This window comes from Peromyscus leucopus, chromosome 8b, assembly GCF_004664715.2.
Source record: "Peromyscus leucopus breed LL Stock chromosome 8b, UCI_PerLeu_2.1, whole genome shotgun sequence".
Classification (NCBI taxonomy): Eukaryota; Metazoa; Chordata; class Mammalia; order Rodentia; family Cricetidae; genus Peromyscus; species Peromyscus leucopus.
The window spans coordinates 2818545-2836389 of record NC_051086.1 but is presented as its reverse complement, the minus strand read 5'-3'; the positions used below and the strand labels follow the sequence as shown (position 1 = coordinate 2836389).

Genomic DNA, 17845 nt, shown 5'->3' with positions numbered 1-17845 from the left:
CAGCCAAGGGAAGCAGACCCCAAATCTTGCCCTAGAGTTCTCTAATATTCTATGCTGTGAACAGCAATTCCCTATTTACTGCCTCAGATCGACAAGAGGTCTTGACATGCAGCTTCCAGCACAGGCCAGGTACCCCAAGGGGTCCAGTAATCATGTGGGGCTGTGGGGAGAGGGTATGAAGGCTGGTGCAAGCTGTGTGGAGAAGCATGGGCCAATTCCTTGCTCTGGCCTCCCCACCCTCAATACTCATTTCTTTTCCCGGCAGGCCATCTCATGAAGAGGTGGAACATGATACTGCTCACTACTCAATACACGAGTGAATAGACGGTTCAGCAGAACGTGACTGTAGCTGCCCCGCACAACGCGAACCCCGATTCACAGGATGTAGGGTAGAACATTTTGCGGGAGATCGGAGCCCGGCATCCGCAATCTCCACATCAGCACTTGAATTGGCGTCTCCAAATCCAGTCTCCTTGGCCGGAAGTTCGTATGGGAGAGACAGGTAATACCGCCGGGTGGACGGACCCGTGACCGGTTCCCAGAGGATCGGACAAGTCCAGGAGGGAGAAGATTTCTGTCTGCGTCCGGGCGGGCTTTTTGGGATAGCCCGCCGGCGCCAGCTGCGCTTCTCCCTGTCCCCCGCCCAGCGGAGAAGGCGGGCTAGCCACGAGCGATAAGCCAATAGACAATCAGCGTTTGAATTTGCGTCCTGGAGAAGCCAATCACAAGGGCCCAGAGTCTGCGGGGCGGGAGAGGCTGGCGACCCGGGGGGCGTAACTCCGTGGTCCTACCAGTAGGAGCTCCGGGCGCGTTTGAAAACGGGGCGGGGTGGGGTCCGCGCCTGCGTACGGCGCTCGGCGCACTTGCCCCAGGCGCGGGCGCGCTCGCGAGCGGTCTGGAGCGGCAGTGGCGTGAGCTCGGCGATGGGGAGCGGCGGTGGTGAGTGCTGGCGGGAGCCGGGCAGGCGATGGGTCCTGACTCGGGCTCCTCTGACCCGGGAGGGCGCGTCGTATTCCCCCAAAGCAGGGAGTAGGCACGGATCCCCCACTGTGAGCCCGCCCGCGCGGTTTAAATGCCCGCCCGGCGCCTACGCCTCCTGTTACCCCGGGGCGATTTAGGTTCTCTGCCCAGCAAACTCGATTTCACTTTTCTGTGAAATCAAGAGCGATCCCCACAATATAGATCGATTTCACGTCTTGTCCAGGCTCTTGCGGGCAGTTCGATCACCTGTGTGTCGCGCCCGCAGCTTGGATCCGCGGAGGCAACAGGATCTGTCCTGTGATAAACGTCTCACGACCTGGGGGTGCGATTTCACTTGTTACAGTGGTTAAACACTTCAGATGTGTATTCTAGAGCAGGTGAATCAGGAAACTGTTATAATAATATTCGTAGAATATTTGGGAATTATAGCTCTGGGTATGCGTTTGGCTTTTGCAGTACATTTCGTTTCCGATAAAACTCAGGTCAAGAGTTTGAGAGTGGGCAGTCTCTAAAGACCTCCAGGTGGGGAGCTTTACCAAGGCCCGGGGAACAGCCACTTTGCCTCAGTGTGAGGAGGAAAATGGGTAGAAAGACGGACGCATTTATAGACAGGGATGCAGGACCTTAAGATTCCTAAAGGGGAGGGAGGCTTGTGAAATAAAGAGAAAAGCCATCAGCTCTGGATGAAGATTGGATTGCTGAAATAAACATTGGAATAACTCACTGTGAGGAATTGGGTAGAGAGAGCCTCGAAGAGCATGACTGGGTCCAGGGGCTGTGCATCTAGACCAGCGGTCCTCAACATGTGTGTCGCGACCCCTTTGGAGGCAAACGATCCTTTCACAGGAGTTGCATATCAGATATTTACATTACGATTCATAACAGTAGCAAAATTGCAGTTATGAAGTAGCAACGAAATAATTTTATTTTATGAAGAACTGCATTAAAGGGTCACAGCCTTAGGAAGGTTGAGAACCGCTGAGCTGGATCTTATGTTGCAATTTTCACTGTAAGCTGAGTGTAGCAAACCCCTGGGTTCGGGGACTGGGCAACACTGACATCTGCCAAGCCGAGACCTGCTCTAGGACTGACTGGCTTCTATGTTCTAAGAGCTGCTTCATTAATTTGAGTTCCCGATCTATGCTATTGAACTTCCTAAGTCCATACTGAACGTTATGCCTTTTAGTCACATGTGCAAATATAAGCAAAGTAGCCTGGGCATGGTGACTAACACTTGTAATTCAGTATTTGGTAGGTAGAGGCAGGGAGGATCAGGAGTTCAAGGGCAGCCTCAACTATATGAGTGAATTTGAGGTCAGCCTGGGCTACAGAGAACAAACAAGAAGCAAAAATATACAGCAAAAGTCCAAGGGACCCTGTTGACTGGTTTGAGCCTTGCATTAACTGCTGAGCCATTTCTCAGGCCCCCAAAGTACTTGGTTGAGTTTTCACTCAAACGTTCATCAGTATTGGCTGCTTTCCCCTCCTTCTGGTTCCTGAATCAGAAAGTTTCCAATATTCAATTACATGCTATCTGATATTCACCATGAGTTATTGGTGAATATTGAAGGATATTGAAGGAACGGTGGTATCTTAAGTAATCCATAGAGGACACTTCATTTAATTTTAGGACTTGTTCTTTCTGTGAATAAAGGACAGTAACTATTAAACCATCTTTCCGTACGTACAACTTTTCATCTCACCAAGGCTTGTGGATTTTTTCCCTTAAGTGATCCATTGTAGGTGTGCCAAGTGTTTCTGCTATCCTACCAAGCGAAGAATCAAAAGAAGACCCCGTAACTTAACCATCTTGAGTCTCCCAGAAGATGTACTCCTTCATATCCTGAAATGGCTTTCTGTTGGGGACATCCTTGCTGTCCGAGCTGTAAGTCACCATATGGAAACAATACTAGCCCGAATATTGTTGGTTAAACTGTAACAGTCGCACCTTCTTAAATGTTAGTATAAAACTGACTCAAAAGGAAACCCAAGGAAAAGAGTGGTTTTATTTTTATCTTTTTATTTTTTTTGGTTTTTCGATACAGGGTTTCTCTCTGTGTAGCTTTGTGCCTTCCTGTAACTCACTTGGTAGTCCAGGCTGGCCTCGAACTCACAGAGATCCGCCTGGCTCTGCCTCCCGAGTGCTGGGATTAAAGGTGTGCGCCACCACTGCCCTGCTGAGTGGTTTTATTTATTTTTTTTTATTTATTTTTATTTTATTTTATTTTTATTTTTTTATTTTTTTTTTTTTCGAGACAGGGTTTCTCTGTGTAGCTTTGCGCCTTTCCTAGAACTCACTTGGTAGCCCAGGCTGGCCTCGAACTCACAGAGATCCGCCTGCCTCTGCCTCCCGAGTGCTGGGATTAAAGGCATGCGCCACCACCGCCCGGCTGTTTTTATTTTATTTTTTTACCTTTAAGGTTTGTTTTGTTTTTTTTTTTTTTTTGATTTTACGTATAGGGGGCATTCTGCCTGCATATCTGTGTAGCATGAATCTTAAAAGTTCTCGCCGGATCCTCAGCTGGTCTTATCTCCTCAGACTGGAGGCCTCTGAGTCCTCATCCAGAATGGGTCTCTGCTGAATTGCTGCTCAAAAGCCTGAATGCTTAACCAGCTAAAAGCTTAACCAGCCAAATGCTTCTAGTTTCTGGTCCTCGAGCCTTATATATCTTTCTGTCTTCTACCACCACTCCCTGGGATTAAAGGCTTGCTTTCTGGGCAAACCAAAAAAAGGCATGATGAGTCACCATGCCTGGCTGTGTCCTTGAACACATGGATTTCTGCCTCTGGAATGCTAGGATTAATGGCGTGTACTACCACTGCCCATCCTTTATGTTTAATATTGTGGCTGCTCTGTCTCTGACCCCAGATAAGTTTATTAGCATGCACAATATTTGGGGGAATACAATACCACATATCTGTCTGCACCACGCGCCTGCAGAGGCCAGGAGAGGGCATCTGATCCCCTGGGAGTTATAGAGGGTGATCAGCTAGCTGCCTGTGGGTGCTAGGAATTGAACCCCAGGTCCTCTGGAACAGGGAGTGCTTTTAACTGCTGAGATAGCTCTCCAGCCCCAAGAGTAGTTTTATTAATTGGTTGGTTGAAATAGAGTCTTAAGTAGTCAAGACTACTACTCTTGAAATCTCCTGATCCTCCAACCTCTACCTCTAGAATGTTGGGGTTACCTATAGGTACCACTTTACCCAGCTCTTCCTGGGGAAGTGACAGTGTCTCACTTAGCTCAGGATGGTCACAAAGTACCTGTGTAGCCAAGAATGACCTTGAACCCCTGATCCTCCTGTTTGTACCTCTCTGGTAGGATTACAGGCCTTCAGCATTGTGCCTATCAAAAAAGGGTAATATTAGGCCAGGCAGTGGTGGCGCACACCTTTGATCCTAGCACTTGGGAGGCAGAGGCAGATAGCCTCTGTGAGTTCGAGGCCAGTCTGGTCTACAGAGCGAGTTTCAGGACAGCCCTGTCTCGGAAAAAAAAAAAAAAAAAAAAAAAACAAAAAGGTGGTCTTGTTAATAGGTGTTTGAAGATGATTCAGTTATAGGGACTACATACTGGGATTTGACTTGACTCATTGCAATGTTTATTTCAAGAGAAAAAAGACCCTTTTTTTTTTGGTTTTTCGAGACAGGGTTTCTCTGTGTAGCTTTGCGCCTTTCCTGGATCTCGCTCTGTAGACCAGGCTGGCCTCGAACTAACAAAGATCCACCTGCCTCTGCCTCTGCCTCTGCTGGGATTAAAGGCGTGCGCCACCACCACCCGGCTAAAAAGACCCTTTTCTGGCAGTAAAATTTGCATCTTGAGAAGACAGTGGGCTGTAGAGGGGGCTCAGCAGTTAAGGGCACTGCCCATTTTTTTCAGAAGACCAGGGTTCAGTTTCCAGAACCCACATAGAGGCTAATAGCCATATAACTGCAGTTCCAGGGGATCTAATACTTCTTCTGATCTCCTCAGGCACACATACATGCAGGTAAAATACCCATATATATAAAATAAAACCAAAAATTTCAAAAAGAAAAAAAAAAAGATTATGAACTGGACATGGTGATTCATACCTGTAACCCCAGCAACAGAATAAACCAACTCCTGAAAGTTGTCCCGAGATTTCCACACACATGTCCATACCACATGCACACATATGCCATATACATAATAAATAAAACTAAACAAATAGGAGTAAGATAGTGTTAATAAGAATTTTTAAATGGCGGAAATAGAGCTGAGCATGGTGATGCACGCCTTTAATCTCAGCACTTGGAGACAGAAGGCAGGAGGATCTCAGTTGGTTTGAGGCTAGCCTAGTCTACACAGCAAGTTCTAGGACAGACAGGACTATATAGAGAGACCTGTCTCTAAAAGCCGGGGTGGGGGCTCCAGCAAAAATTTGTTTAGGGCCCTTTCAGGGGTTTGTTTTGTTTTGTTTTGTTTAGAAATTCTCTCTTAAGACAAAATTTAGCAATTTAAATACCAATTAAGTGTGTGTGTGTGTGTGTGTGTGTGTACATATGTAATTTTATTTTATGTATCTATTTTGCTGGCATGTCTGTATATGTACCACATGCATAGCTCCTGCCCGAGGAGGTCTCATTGAGACCTCTGGAACTTGAGTTAGGAGTGACTTTGAACCACCATATCGGTGCTGAGAACTGAACCCAGGTCCTCTGCTAGAGAAGCAAGTGCTCTTAACCACTGAGCCACCTCTCCTGTCCCTTCATTTAGGGATTTTTGTTTTATAAAACTGGACTCAGCAACCTCAAGACCATTTTTCTGTTGTTTTGTTTTGTCTTTTTTCAAGACAGGGTTTTATTGGTGAAATTATTAAGGCCACTCCACATAGTTAAAAGGAAGATTTATTTAGTGGGTAACTTACAAAAAAGGGAAGGGTAGGTAGTGGGGTCTGGGGAAGGTGTATTGAAGTCCAGTGGTGTTCTCTGGAGCTCTGCTCCGTCAACCTCCATCGTCTAGGGTCCAGGAACAGAGAGAGCCCGCTGGCCCATCCAGATCTCGGGTCTCCCGGCGCTTCCCTTGGCCCCGCCTTGTAAGCGTGACAGTTGCCGAAGCCTCAGTGGGGGTTGGAACTTCCAGATCAAAGCTGGAATGGCTGCCCACTACAAGGTTTCTCTGTGTAGCCCTGGCTGTCCTGGAACTCACTCTGTAGACCAGGCTGTTGTCAAACTCACAGAGGTCCAAGTACCTCTGCCTCCCGAGTGCTGGCATTAAAGGAGTGCACCACCACTGCCCAGCTTCCAGAGCAATTTTAAAAACCAAATATTCCAAGACTACAATCCAAAGAGATACTCGTTTGATAATTATATGCTGAGGAAATGGTATTAGGTAACTATGAAAAGTCTTTGTATATCAGAATCCAATGGTTATATTTCTATCAGAGCAGAAAACTGCACAAGGTATTTCAGGCAGCATGTATTGGCAACAGCCTACATGATACACCTGCAAGTGTTGTGTGTTCAGAACCAATTCTGCAGTGAAGTCATGTGATACCACATGTCAGAAACACCGCAGTTCAATTAAATTTTGGTTTTTGCATGTTCAGAAATCTTTGAATACTGCAAGTTTTTTGCACCTCTATGTTCAGTTATATGACCCACAATTTAAGTTGTGCTCTAGGCAAGATAGTGAGACTACTTAAAAAAAAAAAAAAGGCAAAATAAAACAAACAAAAAGCCCTTTAAGACAAATCCCATGTAACCTGCAATGGGGGGAGTGGACTTGAGTTACTTTGTAGCCATAGCTTCACGTTAAATGATTCACCCTAGAGTATACAGTAAACTGGCTGTAAACACCAGCCAGGAGGCCATTGTAGGACTCCTCTACTCATGTTCACTGTTGGCATAATACCTACAGAAGCACCGGGTGCTAAATTCCCAACTGCAGTGGAAACATTAGGATGTAAAATGCTTGCCTGTGCTGCTCTTGACTTGGCTTTATCTGCCTGGGATAAAGGCTCTTAGGACTCAGTCTTTTTCCTTTGAGTTCCTGTAACTTCCATGCCCCAGACTGCTCCACCACCAGGGTACCAGGCAGAGAAATAGAAGATAAATTTATTTTTTTCTTTCTTCTTTTTTTGTTTTTTTGAGACAGGGTTTCTCTGTGTAACCCTGGCTGTCCTGGATCTCACTCTGTAGACCAGGCTGGCCTCGAACTCAGAGATCTGCCTGTCTCTACCTCCTGAGTGCTGGGATTAAATATGTGGTGCCACCTCCCAGCACAAGACAGATTTCTGTCCTGCCTGGCACCAACCTGTTTCTCTAGTTCTTTGCGAAAGTGTCTTTCCTTCTTGCCCTCCGTCCCTCCCTTTGACAGTCACCATACTGTATCCCTTGGCTGGCCTGGAACTCACGAAGATGTACCTGTGTTTGCCTCCTGAATGCTGAGATTACAGGTGTACACTAGCATGCTGAGTTCTCTTTCTTAACCTTGGTGCTTGTTCTTTGGACTGGTGCCGATATTCTTCCCCCGCCTCAGAACATCAGAGAAGCTCACTTCTGGCTTCTCCTCCCTATGGAGAACAGTGCTGTTTTCATACATAGAAACTGGGTTCTTTACCCTTCTGAGACTGTGTCTGTGTATGTCCCATCTTCAGGAGCAGGGATCTGGGGAGTCCCTTGGTGATTCACACACGGCTGTCATTGCTCTGCAGGTTCACTCCCACCTGAAGTACCTGGTGGACAACCATGCCAGTGTGTGGGCATCTGCCAGCTTCCAAGAGCTATGGCCTTCTCCGAAGAACCTGAAGCTCTTTGAAAGGTATCCCGGTGCTCTGAGAAGTGCCTTGATTTCCCTTTGCTGTTGGTATTCTTGGTGTGCTGGCTAATGTCCCCATACCTGAGTCAGGACTTGTTTTCCTGTTGCTCTCATCCCGGGGAAGAGACCCCAGACTGAAGAAACCTGTCTCTCGGGTCACACTGCTTCCAGCAAGCCATGTCATTGCCTGTCCTCTGTGCCTGAGCTGCTTCCAGAGGGTCCTGCCTGACTCGAGTGTGAGTCACCTGCTCATGGAAGCCTTATTCAGCTTTCTTTTCCTTTCCTGTTATATTTCAGTCACTGGATGACTCACCCCCTCACTCTAGTCGTGACTGAGAGAAAGGACTGGGGGTGGGGGAGGCAGCAAGCCTAGGTCTGTGACCCTGGGTGCCAGTGACCAGGCCCACTAATGGAGGTTAAAGACAGAGCATGTCCCTGGGACAGGGGTCTAAGCTTGAGCCTTTTCACATCTGAGAAACTAACTCAGGACAGGATTTTCCTCATGAGCATTTATTTCCCAGGCTTGAGCTGCCAGAGAAGTGCAGGAAGAGAACTCCAGTTACAGGATGCCATGCTTGGGTTGCTGCTGGATAAAATTTGTGTATTTCTTATTCTTTTAAAGATTTATTTGGGGACTGGAGAGATGACTCAGCAGTTAAGAGCAGTGCCTGTTCTTATCGAGGACCCAGGTTCAATTCCCAGCACCCACATGGCAGCTCACAACTGTCTGTAACTCCGGTTCCTGGGGACCCGACACCCTCATGCAGATATACATGCAAGCAAAACACCAATGCTCATAAATCAATTTTTTAAGTTTGTTTATTTTTATGCATGTGTGTGTGAGGGCTTGCATGTGTATATTTGTACTATCTGTGTGCAGTGCCCACAGATGCCAGAAGAGGGGGCTGGATGCCCTGGAATTGGAGTTACAGGTGGAACTTGTTGGGTTTTAGTGTACTCACAGTTCTGCAAACTTAGCACTGTTCACCTTAGGTTATTTTTTTCATCCTACAAAGAAATCATGTACTCTTTAGCAGGCATTGTCTCCCCCCACCCCCCACTCCCCAACCACAGAAGCCCTAGGCAATCCATTATCTATTTTCTGTCTCTGGGTTTGCTAATTGTAGACATCTCTTGTAAACAGAATCATGGGATACTTGACCTTTTGTGATTGGCATAGGGTTGTGTTCATCCACATTGTAGCATGCAATCAATAAGCAGTATTTGATTATATTTCATGAAAAAATATTCAATTAGGAAATAAGCATTTCAGCGTCAAGCACTGTGGTGGTACGTAATCTTTGTGACCTAAAATAGTGTGGTATTTATGCTCTTATTGCTCCAGGGCTGCTGAAAAGGGAAATTTTGAAGCTGCTGTGAAGTTGGGAATCGCCTACCTCTATAATGAAGGCTGTAAGTCCCTGGGCCCTGACGTGTGGTGGCGGCATTTGAGATAAGCACAAGCCTCTTTCAAGATTTAGCAGCTTAGTTCTTGCTGATGGTCGGCCCATGTCTGCCCTTGACAGTTTGACATAGGTTCTAGAAGGTCACCTCTTTCCCTTGTTTGGGTCAGCAAGGGGTATCTCCAGGTGCCCTGCCTTCAGTACAGGTAACACCAAGGCCTATGAAGGGATGTAAACAGCGTCTTTCTTTGGCCATCCTGTGGATCTTGGAAAGAAATCAGCATGCCTCATTCTGCAGGGGATCACTGACACAGGCAGCCGTGGTTACATGTGGCAGGCAGCGGAGCTTTCCTGGAGCCTGAGTCCTTTTGCCCAAGGCTAACTGCTCCTTAAAAGGCTTTTGGCTTGCTCCTCTGCTCAGCACCAGAGGAAGGAGCCTCGGCTGTGCTGTCCCAGTCTCCAAAATGTGTAACGTTTAGAGTATAGAATCACCTTTTCCTACATCTTAAAGCTCGGGTGTCTTGCTGGTAGTCCCTGTCCTTGGCCAGCTAACAGGACTGTTAGGACTGAGAGTAACCTGTGAGTAACCTGCTCTTCCTGAGGTTGAACTGAGGTTCTGCCCCTCCCCTCCTATCAGTTAGCCATTCCCAGAGGTCATTCAGCTGCCTACAGTGTGCAAGTTCATGGTTGGTGGTGGTTTGTTTTGTTTGTTTTTGTATTTTCCTAGGGTTGTGTAACCATTGCTGATCTCATTTTAGAACAGTCTCGTCCTTAAGAGAACCTTTTCCCTTCCAGGACAGCCAGAGCTGTTACACAGAGAAACTCTGTCTCAAAAAAACCAAAAAAGAGAGAGAGAACCTTTTCCCAGCCTGGTCCACATGATGAGTTCTAGGACAGTTCTACACAGAGAAACCCTATGTTGAGAGAGAGAGAGAGAGAGAGAGAGAGAGAGAGAGAGAGAGAGAGAGAGAGAGAGAGAGAGAGAGCCCTTCCTTGCAGCCATTTGCAGGGAGGGTCATTTCCCTCCAGGAGGAAGGTTGAGGCTGTGTGTTGGAGCACCATCCCCTAAGGGTCACAATCCAGGCTTCCTGAAGGACTCCAGGAGGGCCTGTGTATGGAGGATTACCTGAGCAAAGCGGGGAGAATTTGGAGCCTATCCCACAGAGCTCTTCTGTTTAAAGCTTTGCACTGTGTCAGGCTTTGCTAAAAGACTGGAGATCTTTGCTCTTTCCATGCTCCAGAGACATCATGGTTTGTCCTGTTTCTCCCACAGTGTCTGTGTCAGACGAGGCCTGTGCTGAAGTGAATGGCCTGAAGGCCTCTCGCTTCTTCAGTATGGCTGAGAAGTTGAATATGGGTTCTGAGCCCTTCATCTGGCTCTTCATCCGCCCACCATGGTCAGCATCTGGAAGTTGCTGCAAGGCCGTGGTCCACGACAGCCTCAGGGCAGAGTGCCAATTACAAAGAGTAAGTCCTGGCAAAGTCCACAGGGCATAGAGTCCCAGAGCAAAGGGAAACCTGAAGTAGGTTCCGTGGGCCATGTAAAGACAAGTGGAGGGACACACAGCAGAGTGCAGGGCTGGGATGTCAGCTCAGAGGTAGAGCTTCCGCCGAGCATGCTGGACCTACTTCCAAGGAGACGGCGGTGCAGATGTAGGAGACGCCTCGAACGGAGGCGGTGGAAGGGCTTAGGGTCTGGGATGAGGACCAAGATCTTGGTGAACATGTTGGTAGGTGGGAACTAAAGATTTAGGCTGAATAAAACATCCTTAGCTGAAAACTGAAATCAGGGAGTGGTAGCGTAGGGATCTGGACAGCAGGACAGGGGAGAGTTCTGTCTGCTGAGAATCATACTTACCTTTTTTTTTTTTTTTAAGACTCATAAAGCTTCCATACTACACTGCTTGGGAAGAGTGCTAAATCTTTTTGAGGTAAGTTAACTTTTTCTCTCTGCTCAGGCTTTGCCTTATTTCACCTTTCAGTGTCCTAGATCCACAAGGTACTTGAAAAGCTGCAAAAGGGAATGTCCAAGGTCAATACAAGCACCAGGCCCTGCCCTGAGTGGTCCTTGGCATAGAGCTCCTGGCTCCCCCCACGCTGCTTTTGAGGGAGGTGAATGGGGCCTTGTAAATAAGAGCCCAGAGAGTAGACGACCAGGAACTGGGCGGCCAGTGCTGCTCGGACCCTCACATGGCTCTTCTGTTGGTGGGCCTTGCAGAATTCTCGCCTCTTGAGGTTTTTAACGGGCTTTGTGATCTGTGGGCCCCTTTTGCGGGGTTAGTAGCTTCCAGTGAACACATCAAAAGCATGTGGAAGACAAGTGAGGCAGATGAACACTGAGAGTTTCCTGTGGCAGCAAGGGTGAGTGCAGGCTCTGTGTCCCGGAGCTGCCCCCACACTAATGGGGACGCAGAGCCCCCAGGGCCATACAACATAGGTTAGTTGCTGAGCACTGTATGCTCAGTGGCATCCTTTCTTGCTCAGATGTAGTTAATCCATCCGCTATTGCTCTGAATGTGATTGCTTAGAGGTATAGAAATGGAAGAGGACAGCTCTCAGAATGATTTGGCATTGTGCAGAAGGTGAGAAAGAACCCTCTGTGCGGGGCTGGAGAGATGGCTCAAAGGTTAAGAGCACTGCTTACTCTTCCAAAGGTCCTGAGTTCAATTCCCAGCAACCACATGGTGGCTCACAACCATGTGCAATGAGATCTGGTGCCCTCTTCTGGCCTTCAGGGATACATGCAGGCAGAATACTGTATACATAATAAATAAATAAATCCTTTAAAAATAAAAAAAGAACCCTCTGTGCTTGGTCTTACTCTAGGACGAAGAGAAAAGGAAGCAGGCTCACACCCTTTTTGAAGAGTCCGCTCATCAGGGATGCTTGGCCAGCTCATACCTCCTTTGGGAAAGTGAGAGAAAGATGGATGTAAGTGGAGCCTCATCTATTGGGGGATAGACCTCATAGGAGCAGTTTTGTGTGGTCCTGGGATGAAATTTGGTTAACAAGAGGGAGGATGCTTTCTCAGCTCCTGGGCTCTCAGGCCTTTGGGCTCATCTGAGCATCGAGCTGTTTACTATCAAATGTCCCCCAAAGACTACCATTATTGGGGGTAAATGTTGGGGAAGCCAATGAAGTTGAAGAATGAGGGTGAAAATGTTTAGGAAGCCGTGGGGCAGGTCTGTGTCCCTCACAGGACACAGCCATGTAAGGGTGACTCTCTTGTTGGCAGATGTCTGATCCTGGACGATATCTCCACAACTTCCGGAAACTCAGGGACTATGCTGCCAAAGGCTGCTGGGAAGCACAGGTGACGTGGAGATCTGGATTCTTCCTTTCAGCGTCGGGGCGGGACTATCTAGATTCTCAGCAGCAGACTTAGGAAAGCAATACGGAAGATTGGTCCAGGACTAGAGCTGAGTCTTTTGTTCTGTTTTAATTATTTATTTGTGTGTGTGTGTGCTTGTCTGTATGTGTTCCATGTATATGCAATGCCTGTGGAGACCAGAAAAGGGCATTGGATCTCCTGGAATTGAAGTTACAGGCAGTTGTGAGCTACCTGATGTGGGTGCTGGGAATTGAACCTGAGTCCTCTGTCAGATCAGTAAGCGCTCTTAAACCTCTGCACCATCTCTTCAGCCCTGTAGCTGGAGTCTTAAAGTTTAGCTCTTGAGTGTTTAGGAAGACCCCAGCCATGCTTTGTTTATTGTTAGCCATCTCCACCCTTGCTTATTTTTGGTTTTTTCGAGACAGGGTTTCTCTATGTAGTTTTTGTACCTGTCTCTGTAGACCAGGCTGGCCTCGAACTCCCAGAGATCCACCTGGCTCTGTCTCCCAAGTGCGGGGACCAAAGGGGTGCGCTGCCCCCACCTGGCTCACCCTTGCCTGTTGACCGGCTAGTCTCTTCATTCTAAATGTTGCTGTCACAGTTCCTGCCACACTCTTTGTGGAAGGTTGTTCTGTAGGTCATGTTTATTGTGAGGACAAATGTTAGGCCACCTAAGAGTAGAGGGTGTGGAGTTCCTGTTAGCACCTGGCCTCACTCATCCAGCCAGATATTCCAGAATGTATAACTTGCCCTCAGCAGACCCTGCCCTGCCGACTGTAGAGAGCCTGCAGGCTAGGCTCCTGATTTCATCTTGAACAGTGTTGGGAGAGGGGGCTGTTTGAGAGCAAATCAAAGAACTTCATAGCTTGCCAGGAAGGAGAAAGCTTGTTCTTACTGCCCCACTACATGGATGATAGATATCCAACAACTGAAATACTAGGAAAGAGATTATAAGTCAACAGATAGAACAGACTGCGCTTTGTCATAACATTGTATTCATGTCTAAAATGATTGTCAAAGATTTATAAAAAAAAAAAAAATGTCATAGTAAAATGACTCATCATTTGCTATCAAACCCAAGGACCGGAGTTTGATCTCTAGTGGACGTGGCTGTCCCAAAAGCCGTCCTCTGACTGCTACATGCACACCATAGCACATGTGCACGCACACACACACACACACACACACACTGTCTTAGTTAGGGTGACCATTGCTGTGATGAAACACCATGATTAAAAGCAAGCTGGAGAGGAAAGGGTTTATTTGGCTTCTGTGTTGTAGTCCATCATTGAAGGAAGTCAAGACAGGAGCTCAAACAGGGCAGGAAAACAGGCAGGAGCTGATCCAGAAGCCATGGAGGAGTGCTGCTTACTGGCTTGCTTCCCATGGCTTCTTCATGCTGCTACAAGAACCCAGAACCACTAGCCCAGGGATGGCATCATCCACAGTGGCTGGGCCCTCCCCCATCAATCACTAATTAAGAAAATGCCCCAGAGCAGTAGTTCTCAACCTGTGGGTCAACCTCTTTGGCAAACCTCTATCTCCAAAAATATTTACATTATGATTCATAACAGTAGCAAAATTACAGTTATGAAGTAGCAACAAAAATAATTTTATGGTTGTGAGTCACCACAGCATGAGAATTGTGTTAAACGGTCACAGCACTAGGAAGGTTGAGAACCACTGCCCTGGTTGGCTTGTCTATGGCCTGATCTTTTTTTTTTTAAAGTTTATTTATTTATTTATTTTGGTTTTCCGAGACAGGGTTTCTTTGTGTAGCTTTGCGCCTTTCCTGGATCTCGCTTTGTAGACCAGGCTGGCCTCGAACTCACAGAGATCCACCTGCCTCTGTCTCCCAGAGTGCTGGGATTAAAGGCGTGCACCACCGCCATGCCTATGGCCTCATCTTATGGAGGCATTTTCTTAATTGAGGTTCTCAGATGACTTTAGCTTGTGTCAAGCTGACATGAAACTATCCAGCACACATACATGTAATATACACAACAAATAATAACTTAATAAATTTTCAGAGACCCAGTATAATTAGAGTAGTAAGGTCCTGAGAGATGTTCAGACAGCTTCAGATTCTCAGGAAAGAAGGAAAAATACAGCAGGTTAAAAAGGGGGCTTAAAGCCTCGTTCTCGAGAGACTGAGGCAGGAGGGTTATAAATTTGGAGATATTTGGGGCTTGTCTCATTAATGTGTTATGTTTAATTTTTTTCTCAGTTTTTGAGTCAATAGCTAGTAATGCATGCAAGGTTGGTTGGTTTGTTTGTATTTTATGATGTATATGGGTGTTTTGCCTGCGTGTATTTCCTTGTGTCTTCTTGGTGTTTGAAAAGGCCAGAAGAGGGTGTCAGATACCCTGGAACTAGGGTTACAGTTCTGAGCCACAATGTGGGTGCTGGTAATTGAATCTGGGTCCCCTGGAAAAGCAACCAGTGCTCTTCCCTACTGAGCCGTCTCTCTAATCTAAGATAATTTTAATGATGGTGGTTTCTGCCAATGAAGGTAAAATCAATGAGATATTTGCTATGAGTGATATGAAGTCAGCAATCAGCGTGGGCCTTTGGGAGGGTACTTGAATAAGAATAGACAAAACCCCACAGCTGTTCTGTGAACTCAGCAGGTAGGGAATTGGGTGGGCCACAATACAGTCAACAGAAACACTCTAAATGGAAGAACAGGTAAGGACGCCTATGTCAGATAACTTGGAAAAACTAACAGTATTGATAGGTGGAAAAAAGAAAGATGCATATAAACTGTGGTCATAAATACATATATATACACCAGGCTATAATTACCTGGGAAGACAGATGAAAATGTGTCACAGTTGTCAACAGTGGCCATCTGGAGTCGTTGTAGGTGCTAGGCAGTGTATCCTAAGTTCTGACACATCTCAGTCCGTCCTCATCTGTTGATTCCAGCACCATCAATGTACCATTTCATTAAAGAGGAAATTGCTGGGGCTGGAGAGATGCTCTCCAAGAGGACCTTGGTTGTTTCCCAGTACCCCCTCAAAAATCACCTACTCCAGTTCTAGGGGATCTGACACTTTCTGGCCTCCTTGGGCACCAGGCATGCACATGGAGACATACATGTAGGCAAAACACCCGTGTGTGTGTGTGTGTGTGTGTGTGTGTGTGTGTGTGTATATTATTTATGTATTTATCAGTTTAGTTTTTAAAAAATTAAAAGGACTCATAGATTGGTGCCTACCTCAATTGTCATCAGAGAGGCTTCGTTAGTAACTGATGTACAGACACCCACAGATAAACATTAGGCTGAGCTCAGGGAATCCTGCTGAAGAGAGGGAGGAAGGATTGTACAAGCCAGAGGCGTCAAGGACACCACAAGAAAACCCAGCTCATAGGAGCTCCCAGAATCTGAACTAACAACCAGGGAGCCTGCATGGGACTGACATAAGCCCTCTCCATGTATGTGACAGTTGTGTAGTTTCGTCTCCTTGCAGGACTCCGTACAGTGGGAGCATGGGCTGTCCCTAAAGCTTTGGTTGGCTTTTGGGAAGCTATTCCTCATACTGGGTTGCCTTTCCCAGCCTTAGTACAAGGGGAGGTGTTTGGTCTTATACAACTTGATATGTCGTGTTTTATTGATAAGCCGTGAGAGTCCTGTCCCTTTCTGAACAGAAATAGAGGAGTAGATTGGGGGCTATGGGGGAGGGATGGGAGGAGAGGAGGGAGGGGAACCTGCGGTCGGGATGTATTAATTAAAATACATTTAATTAATAAAATAAAAAGGGAAACTGGTGTAGAGAGGTCCCATCCCGGAGACCTTAGCTGTGCCGCTGTAGCAGGTTGGGAGACTGGGACAGGCAGATGTGCCCTGTGCTGTCTGCCGCGGAGGGCTCGGGAGTGGAGGACCTGGCTCACCCTGCACCTGTCTGTCCCACAGCTGGCTCTGGCCAAAGCCTGTGCAGGTGGAAGCCAGCTTGGACTGGAGTGGAAAGCCTGCAGTGAAACGGTCTGCCAGCTCTTCCAGGCCTCCCAGGCTGTCAACAAGCAGCGAGTCTTCTCTGTGCAGAAGGGGCTCAGCGACACGATGAGGTGAGGCCGGCGGGAGCGCGTTTGCTCCAACGGGAGAGCAATAGCATTTTCATGTTTCGTGGGTGTGAGTGTGCGTATGCGTTCACGTGTGCACACGAGACCCAAAGTTGATGTCGCGAATCTTCCGTTGCTCTTCTACCTTATTCAACAAGGCAGGGTCTCTCTCCCCCGTCCCTCTAACTAACTAGTTATTCTAGCTAACTAACTAACCCCCGTCTAGCTAACTGTGTTATTCTGAAGGTCCCATCTCAGCTTCCAAAGCTGGAATTAACAGCTGGTCCATACACACCTGGCATTTTCATGGGTTCTGGGGATCCAAACACTAATCGGCAAGCACTTCACAATCTCCCCAGCCCTGCTGTAGCCCAGGCTAACCCTGAACTTCTGGTTATCCTGCTTTGGCCTCCTGAGTACTTGAAGTATAGGTATGAGCCACTACAGCCTTCTCTAAAGTTGAGAGCATGTGAAACTGTTCTAAATATTTTTCTAAAACGATGAGACTCAGACTACCAGTTTCTAAAGCCAAAATATAACTTTTTTTTTTTTTTAAATCATCAGTGTATTTTGTGGTACTCAGTGACTAGAAGTCGGACTTTGGGAGCTGTTGTTCCCCCACAATCCCATCCCTGCCGCCCCCTCCCTGAGGCAGCTACTGTGACACCCAGCACAACTGCCTTTCTTCCAGGCTCCAAACATTAGTGATAACAAAATTGCAGAATGTTAGAGGGGAAAATGGAAAATGGAGTGATTTTTTTTTTTAAGCTTTTATCTGAAATTTCATGTAAAGTTTGGATTTATGATTGGAAACTTCTGGCTCCTTGTAGGTACTGCTTGGAACATGATATATGCTCAGTAAAGGTTTTTTAAAAAGTGATTGTCCAGAGGCCAGGGAGATGGTCTCATTGAGTGATTTGCTTGCTCCACAAGCATGTGGACTTGAGTTTGATACCCAGCACTTGGAGAGGAGTGGGGAATAAAAATAGTGGCATGTGCTCATAGTCCTGGCACTGAGGAAGTGGGGATGGGTGGCTCCCTGAGATTCTGTGCCCAGCCACCCTAGTCTAATTTGGAGGTCCTGGGTACCAGTAAAAGATCCTGTCTCACGTTGATGCATGCCTTGAGTCTCAGCACGCTTTTGGTTTTTCCAGGCAGGATTTCTCAGTGTAGCACTGGCTGTCCTGGATCTTGCCCTGTAGACCAGGCTGGCCTGGAAATCACAGAGACTGGCCTGCCTCAGACTCCTGAGTGCTGGGATTAAAGGTGTGTGCCACCACCGATTGGCCCCG

The 17845-nt window shown here is 47.1% G+C and overlaps 1 protein-coding gene across 2 annotated transcripts in view; it reads left to right on the top strand.

The window, feature by feature from the left end:
- The first annotated feature begins 244 nt into the window (after positions 1 to 244).
- The window catches only part of Ccnf (cyclin F), a 31206-nt gene continuing 13605 nt past the window's right edge, over positions 245 to 17845 (top strand). Inside the window, exons 1-9 of one of the 2 annotated variants that reach the window (XM_028853949.2) lie at positions 245 to 502; positions 2712 to 2866; positions 7654 to 7760; positions 9103 to 9170; positions 10434 to 10627; positions 11038 to 11091; positions 11987 to 12091; positions 12396 to 12473; positions 16408 to 16559. In XM_028853949.2, coding sequence (XP_028709782.1) covers positions 490 to 502; positions 2712 to 2866; positions 7654 to 7760; positions 9103 to 9170; positions 10434 to 10627; positions 11038 to 11091; positions 11987 to 12091; positions 12396 to 12473; positions 16408 to 16559 — 926 coding nt within the window. In that variant the 5' untranslated portion in view covers positions 245 to 489. Of the gene's footprint in view, positions 503 to 837; positions 940 to 2711; positions 2867 to 7653; positions 7761 to 9102; positions 9171 to 10433; positions 10628 to 11037; positions 11092 to 11986; positions 12092 to 12395; positions 12474 to 16407; positions 16560 to 17845 lie in introns of those variants that run through there. The other variant, XM_028853948.2, reaches the window with a different exon arrangement.